General features: G+C 37.6%; 1 protein-coding gene across 1 annotated transcript in view; it reads right to left on the bottom strand.

Moving 5' to 3' along the window:
* Positions 1–1,579: 1,579 nt before the first annotated feature.
* The window catches only part of cntn1b (contactin 1b), a 259,706-nt gene continuing 252,678 nt past the window's right edge, over positions 1,580–8,607 (bottom strand). Inside the window, exon 23 of the mRNA XM_007894635.2 lies at positions 1,580–4,563. Coding sequence (XP_007892826.1) covers positions 4,481–4,563 — 83 coding nt within the window. The 3' untranslated portion in view covers positions 1,580–4,480. The remainder of the gene's footprint in view (positions 4,564–8,607) is intronic.

Below are 8,607 nucleotides of genomic sequence, written 5' to 3'. Positions count from 1 at the left end.
GTGAGGAACTTGAAGTCGATCCGTTCGGAGACGGGGAGCCAGTGGAGCCTGGCCAGAACTGCTGAGATGTGGGTATGGAGTTTGGTCCGGGTAGGTATGCAGGCAACAGAGTTCTGAATGAGCTGGAACTTTTGAATAGTGGAGCTGGGGAGACCAGTGAGAGGTGCGTTTTCTAGGCAGGAGTGATAAACGCATGCACGAGGGTTTCGGCTGCATTTGGGGTAAGGTATGGTTGGAGGCAGGCAATGTGGCGGAGATGGAAGAAGGCGGTCTAGGTCAGGGTCTGGATGTGGGGGAGGAAGGAGAGCTGGGGGTCAAACTGGACGCCTAGATTATGGTTCAGTGAGTGTGAGGGAGAGACCAGGGAAGTTGAGGAGTTCAGATCCCCAGGAGTGAAGGAGTATGGCTTCCGTCTTTTCCACATTCAGCTGCAGGAAGTTTACACTCATCCAGGCCCTGATGTCTGCCAGACAAGCTGATAGAACATCGGCGGACCTGGAGTTGGTACTGGAAGTAGCAAAGTAGATTTGTGTGTCATCCGCATACATGTGGAAGTTTACTCCATGTCTGCGGATGACTTTGTCCAAAGGGAGCATATAGATAAGGAAAGGAGGAGGGCCAAGGATGGACCCCTGGGGTACCCCGCAGGTGACCGGGCGGGGGAGGGAGGAGAAACCATTTGCCAGGATGAAATGGAGGTTGAATAGGAAGTTCTTCACATATCTCATGTGACTGTGACCGGACAATCTCGCTTCTGCCCCATGGCTGTGCTTCTTCTTTTACTCTGTTTCAGGTCTGCTTCCAACCTTTCTTTTCATTCTCTTTTATATTCGCTTGATTTGGAAATGCTTGCGAACATATAAAGAGGAAATCGTAGAAATTTGCAGCCCAGAAGATGATCATTTGGCCCATCGTGCCTTTTGCTCTTTGAAACAAATCAATTGAGTCCCATTTTTCCTTCATTTTCCACATACTCCTTTTTAATTACTCCGTTTTAGATATCTATCCCCAGTTGACTCTTGAAAGCTAAGTCTTGATCCTACCTCGACCACCGCACTCAGCAGAACATTCTACATCCTAGAAACAGGGAATTCCCATAAGTGACTGTGTTTTTAAGGCAAAAACAGTTTGAACACAGGAATGTTCCACAAGAAAAAGAGTGAGAAAGCTTCATTTAATATTGTGTTTCTGCCCATTCACAAATGCTTCTCCACCCACCTGAAAAATTCTATTTCTGGTGCATTTCCAATGTAGCTGCAGACTTAAGATTCTGAAATATCCTTTCTGAAACAGTCAACAGCCTCACATCTTTATTTGGAAATTTATTTCACACAGTTTGACCGAATTCTAAACATGGTTTACAAAATCGGAAAGTAAAATAAACCACCTGCAATGTATTTGCNTTTTTTGTTCTTCCTCTCCAAATGTACTAACATTTTGTCAAACTTAAACTGCATTGTCCGGCTCCATCTTTCCTGCTTTTCTGACACAGTTTGCTATACCTTCTTTCAAAGCTATTTCATATGAAACCAGATAACTTGTCTATTTGAGTAACAAAATCAGAGAAACGACAGCACTGTTTTTTGTCTATATAAACTTTAATTCAGAACAGCCATTATACACCAGTTCCAGTATTCAGTTAAAACTGGTATGAGAAACCAGCGGAAAGCTAATGTTTGTTAACTTTTCTTTTTTTAATCTACAATACTTTGTGAATTGATGATCCCCATAAATTGTACATCAATTTGTAACAAAAAAGGCAGTTTATGCTTCCCGATTGTTTATATTAACCGCAGTAGCACTGTTAGTTGGAAAAAGAAAGTTGCAAAAAAGATTATTTTTTGCCTTCCAGTGAAACTTGATGAACAATGTAACATACCAATTTTGATCTGAATATCTTAGATTTTAATAGGAAAAGACATTCATGCATCGTGGCAATTAATCCGATTACTTTTGTTTACTTATCACCAAAAGATGTGGGAGGAAGCACCAATACAGAGTTAATTGATTTTACACAATAAAAAATGAAACAAAGCAGGCAAGTAATTTGTATTGTAAATTCTAGGCATAGTATTGTCAAAATTGAATATACAAAATGATCACAAAACCAATAGGAGCAAATTCAACTTTCAGGAATATATTTTGATTTATTTATGTTTCCAGAGATCAGTCTTAACAAATTAATGTGATCTAGAAAGAAATACCAGGAGTGAGGTGCACACATTAGAAAGTAAATCAGGTAGACAGACTACCAGTTAACTGAACTCGGAATAACACATTTGATTTATATTAAAAATGACATAGTGCAAAACCATACATATTAAAACCATCGAAAACACATTAAACATACCATAGTGCCTAGTTCTGCATCTTTTAATTATTACTGAAGAAGCTTGTAGGCAGCATGAAATCTAAAAGAGAAAATCTATCCCTATCTAGCAAGTTTGTGCTAAGTTTCATTCAAAGCTATTACCTGTTTAAGCGTTACATTGCACTAATATATTAACCTGCTGACATCATTTGCGTATCTTTAACAGTCACACATTCAATCTTAACTTGACAAGTGAATCAAAAATGGACTTTATATTCCTCACACAGCACCAACATGTAACACTGACATTTCATAGACACAGTCAGAACAAAAGCGTTACTTTTTCAGGCATTTGGCAGCTGCTTCAGCACTTTGCATTACCATTCATAGGCTGTGCTACACTTTAGGTGCTTGACATGATGACCGGTAATGGTTCCAAATAGGATAACATTTAAATTAGTTTTAAATGTGTAAAACCCACAACGTTTAGTTACAAAATACACTTGTATCTTGAGCCTCCAGCACTCTCAACACTCCAAGAAAGGTACAAATTCTGCCAGTTTCCAAAGCAAAGATAATACAATACAAAACAGGACAATCTCGTAACTGTACAATAACTTGTGCATTAAACATCCAATAATGTTTTGAGATTCCCTTTTAAATTTCTGTCAGATGATTTCACCCTCCACCCCCTCACCCCTCCCCCGCATATATTTATGCTGTATTATATTACTACACTCGTAGGTAGGGTTATTATTTGTTAGATTTTCCATTAAGAGTATTTTCCAATGAGAACAAAGATTGGGAACCTGAGATCAGACGTGAACTAGACCCTGTAGGATCGTCTCTCCATTGTTGGTGAAGAAGGAGGAGGCTGATTCAGTCAAGAAACGAGTAGGGAACGGAGTTTGAACAAATATACACAGAGCATGTTTGACCAGAAATTGCAGAAGACAAGAATGTCAAATGATGCAGAAAAATTGAAGGGATCCAAACAGGTTACTTGAATTGCAAATAACCATTATTTAATAAGCTGAAGAAATCATAAACTAAATATTTAATGTCTGTTTTAAATAATGTATCATAAAACATATCCATGAGATATCCCATTTGAAAATCCTACTGGATTCCAAGTTCTAGGCATAAATTCTGCAAGATGTTTTGGCATATACAACTTCATAAGATCCTACAATGGTTCTCTTAAATTCCAGGAGATGTGTAATGGATATTATAGTGTTTTATAAGACATATGTAACTATTTAGAATCTCAAAGACTTTTGAAAGGGAAAATGTTAATAAAAATATAGTTTAACTTTTTTTAAAATATGTAATGCATCATTTACTTGTCCTCACAAAAAGTAACCAAATAAAAGTTAAGCAAATTAGTACCGTAATTAGCAGTATTTTTAAACTTTATTTTATTGTATTGCTCAACGTCAAAAAGAAGTCATCCTACTGAGAAATAAGGCTGTAGGACATCTTGAGGCCAGCATGCATGATATGGTAACTAAAAAGTGCACTTGATGTCAAACACCTAGAGTGTTGCAAAAATCTGGTACAATCGCCATAAACTCCACTGTTATATTTGTTATGACTGTTTCTCTGAATAGAATGTTCTCATTCATGGGGACACTGGCAGCAGCCAATTTTGAGGAACAGTGCTGCTCGCAGACACTTGGTATAAGACAAGATTAACCTTGCGCTTGTTTTTATACAATAAATGCATTCATTGTCTAGAAGATTTAACAGATTTTTGATAAAAATTAGAGGCCCTACATATGGTGATTTGAGTGATTTCCCTTGAAGAACTCTTAAGCTATGGTATTTTGCCACTTGTAACTTGCACCATTAGACCAAATCATGCAACTGCAGTAGATTGGAGTAAGTGTTTGTATAAGGCATATTGGAACAAGTCACAAGAATTCCTTTGATTCACTTCCAATGTTATGTTTACTTGGTATTTAACAGGGGGAGTTCCTTGATGCCGTCTGTCTTCTTGATTTATACAATACGTCTTTCAAATTTGAATTTCATGAAAGTGTTATATTTGGCTTCTGATGGTACCAGAGATGTCTGGAATGAGCCAAGGTCCTTACTGGCTTGAGACGACTCAGTCACCTCAGGGAGTGCTCTTTTACTGATGTAAAGGGAAAATAAAGTTGGATACAATCACAGCTCCAGGCATCTGATGGCACCGAGGATCAGGCCCAAACTCAGCAAGCTGTAAGAGAACTGCAGTGCGACTCCAGCACCTGAATGGAAAAGAGGAGAAAAAGAAGTTAATGTTTGAAAGAAAAAAATTCTTCAGAAATTTCTCCTTATACTGCACAAAGCCAAACTCAAGACTCATTTGAAATAATCGGTGTAAGATTAAGTGACTTACAGTGACTTCCTATGAACATAAGATTAAATACAAAGGAGTTCTGAATGTCCAAAACCAATATGTTAAAGTGCTCAGTTATCATCCATCTCCTTGACCAATTTGCTCTCTCTCTCTCTCTCTCTCTCTCGTAGTATTCCACACTCCTTCTGTCTCATGGTCTTTCACTGAACAAACGAGCAATGGACACTGTGCATTTGCCACATTTGCCTTGCTCTAAGGCACAAATAGGTAGCAAAGTATTGACTTAATGAACCAGTTTGTCAAAAATGCCTCCAATATTGAGTATTCATAAACACAAAGTATGAGTGAGCATGATTTTTGTGGCAATTCACTGTGCGATATAAAAGCACTCTTCTGTTTTTAATGTTATTCAATAGTTAATTGGGTAACACTTTTTATGTTGTTTCATAATATTGGAAAACTCAGTCCATAAAGGACACTGGGGATAGTTGTGCTAACACTCTCCTGGGCACTGGCCAATGTGATAAAGAGCAGGTCATACAATTCAGATGTCCCATTACACATCCCTATGCTGCTAGAAGTGATATTGTTGCATTGCCAGCAGGAGATCAGCTTCAGTTAAACTCTACTCCTGTTAAAGGAAAGAATATTGGAATTCATTTACCAGCAGTCAAACTGAATCATTTTCCTGTTGTAACAAATCTGATGACATTCATGCAATATAAATCGAGATCTTCTGGAGGTGTGTGATTTGAACCCAGGCAGGAGGCTGTGTATGGAGAGTTCTGGAAATGACTTTTAGTGTATACAATGATTTGTTGTATACATTAAATGCAGGACCATCAATTATTAAATCTCCTCCATAGGAATGAGAAACTTTATCAGTTCTCAATCAGTTCCCCATAGGTCTGCCACACTGGCTTTAAAAGACCACTTTGTCAGAGCCTTGTATGTCACATCTTTTGTCCTTGTTTCAGCATCAAGATTTGTTGTGTTATATTGCTCTCAATTCTCCTCTTGCACACAATTCACAGTCAATCTACTTTACAGTATATCCTGTAGGGCACTTTGAGATTTTTCACACTTTTCACCTGAATAATTTGATTTTTGTGGCATTTTCAAGTTTCCAACAGCATTTTTACCCTTAGTTTTATGCTTAAAAGATTTTTTTTGTACTGCACAAATTGAAAACAAGTTTCTCTCCCACAGATTGTTTACTAAAAATTGGCATCTGAATATTTTTCCAGCAAAACAGGCAAAAAAAGGACCTCACAGAATTCATGCCTGATAATAATTAGCTGTTTCTTTATTGGCAGTTGATATTTGCCAACTGACCAGATAATAGTGTCCACAGTCCAAAAATTAATCTGGTTAAAATGGACATTCCTCAGCTCTACCCTTTGCAAACTGACACCTTCAACTTGTTCTCAATTAAATGCCTCTGAAATAGTATAAATTTGCAGTTTGGTTGCCAAAGCTATTCTGCAGAATAATTCTCCTCTCTGTGATGTACTTTTTTAGTCATGAATGCACAAAACAGATGATGTTCAATTGAAGTTAGACCAAGTGCTGAAATGGGCATGGATGAAATTAAAACAACTTCAGCAGCGACAAAAACTGATTCCACATGACACATTTTTTGTAATTTATACAGAAGTCCACTGAAACTCTTTATTTGACTGGGATCATTACATCATGCCATTTATCCAATCTATTCCCCATAATGGAAACATCAGACAGCATGGAATTATTCATTGGACAGGGTGGATCTCTTATCCAGGCTAATGGCCAATGTGCATTATTCTTCCAGAAAGGTTACGTTTTTCCCTATGTACCAGATTACACAACCTTGAACTGAGAATTTACGAAACTCAAACATATGGCAGACAATTCAATCCAAAATTTCAATTTGTACCGATAGACGACATTTGCCATTACTTTCAGTATTCAAGTTAAACGCAGTGAGAAGCCTGATTTAGTTCTCCCGCTCTGAAATTGCTTGGTTAGGAGTGAGGATAGGCCAGCGCTTGCTTAATGCCCATCCGTGAAACTCTGTTCATCAGCACCAAACAATTTTTGCATTGCAGCTAGTTTTTCAAAATTATCAAAAAAGCTGATCATAAAAATAATGATGATAATAATAAAAATCCTTGCCTTTGATACCATATCTTTCATGATGAGAGGTTGGCTCAATGGGCTTCACGGGATTTACTGTAAAGTGTGGACTGTGCATTTTGTAGGTGAACGTGGCAGCCAACCTGCCAAACAAGTAGCCATAAATGAATGAACAATCTGGGGACTTGTTGGCTAAGGATAGGACCTCGATTTGCCATCTCGTCTGAAGGATGGCACCCCATCCAATGCAGTGCTTCCCCCTGCACTGGAATGTCAGCTTAGAATTCAAAGTACCAACATGGGGCTTGAATCCACATAATTCAAAGGCGAGAGTGAAACCACTGATTCAGGCTGATCAGTTCTTTATTAGTATTAAAAAATAATCTCTTATAAGTTCTTGGGTGCCTCAATGTCCCGCCAAGATGTTTCAAGAGATGATTTTGTGTCGTGACCAAAACAGTTTACATTTATTCTGTAGCACTGCAAATAAATGTCTGATGAAAACACCTCCTCTAAGGAGTTTCAACAACCAGGCTCCAGTGCTCAGTGATTTGTAATTGATACTTTGAAACCCAATTTTAGCATTGAATTGCCATAATGTTTTCTGCAAATTGTTGCAAAAAACATAATATAAACAAAACATGACTTCCAGTTTAGGATCACCAAAAAGAGAGGGCAAAACTGAGATCCTCAAACAATCAGAAGGAGGAGCTAAATCAAAGAAACAAAGTCTTGTTTTAAATAAATTGGTTTAGAAACAGTTTTTTTTAAGATCACAACTGCTTTTTAAATTCATATGATAAGATGATTTGGAGAAATCATCATTTCATTGATATTCAGTCTGAAATTTACAGTAATACAGTAGATGATTTTTACTGGCCTGTGAGACATTAACGTTGAGTGCACAAATTTAAGTTAAGTGCAAAAGAAATAAAAGGGCAAGTAGAAAATTTAAGCTACTAACAGAAATAAAGAGGAGATTAGAGAACATTTCAAACGTCTCCTCTACTGAGGCACCATCCATTTTTTTAAAAAAAAGAAACTAGATAGATGCTTGAATTAGAGAATGGGATAAGCTGAGGTGGCTCATACAGAGGAAAACACCAACAGGGACTTGGTTGACCAAGCGGCCCACTCATGCTATAATATTCTACGATTCTTATTGAAATGGACAAGTGCAGTTTTTTTCTGGTGGTTCAACTACGGACCAAAGTCACGTAGACTAATCTGTCATGCAAAAACTGTCATTGTAATTGCTAACATTTGGTTGTTTTTTTTCTCTCTAATAGCATCATCAACAAGAAACAATTTTAAGAAACCATTAGCATTTTACTATTATGCATGCACAATGCATTTCTAAGTCAGGTTATACTGCTCAGTCTCCACTGGAAGGGGAAATGGTTTCACTGAAGAATGTTTCCCTTTCTGCCCTTGACATTGTAATTTTCATTTTGTTTTGACTCTATAATGATAGATGATGTGACATGCCACAGGTACTTAGTTCTTTGAGTAAGTGAATAAGAAAGTTGAATTCGTTGCTCAAAGTGACTGCACGGCAAAGCTAATGAACTTCTGTCCTCTTTCCTCACGCAATTACAAAACTGACAGGAGGTATGCACAACAAAAAGAAAGTCAGAACTATTTTGACGTGGGAAGAAACAAATTCAGCCCCAATTGCAGACAACAGCACAAGTGGTGCTGAAAGATATGAGAAATATTGTGATCCTGGAAAAAAAAGTTTCAGACTTGTCTCAACCTTGTGATGATTACACATCCCTCTGATCGCTCACTTCTTCTGACCCAAGTGATTTGTGCCTGACATGTTTACTTATTGGAT

Source organism: Callorhinchus milii, unplaced genomic scaffold (genome assembly GCF_018977255.1).
Source record: "Callorhinchus milii isolate IMCB2004 unplaced genomic scaffold, IMCB_Cmil_1.0 Scaffold5, whole genome shotgun sequence".
NCBI classification, from domain to species: Eukaryota; Metazoa; Chordata; class Chondrichthyes; order Chimaeriformes; family Callorhinchidae; genus Callorhinchus; species Callorhinchus milii.
This window is presented reverse-complemented; position numbering and strand designations above follow the sequence as displayed.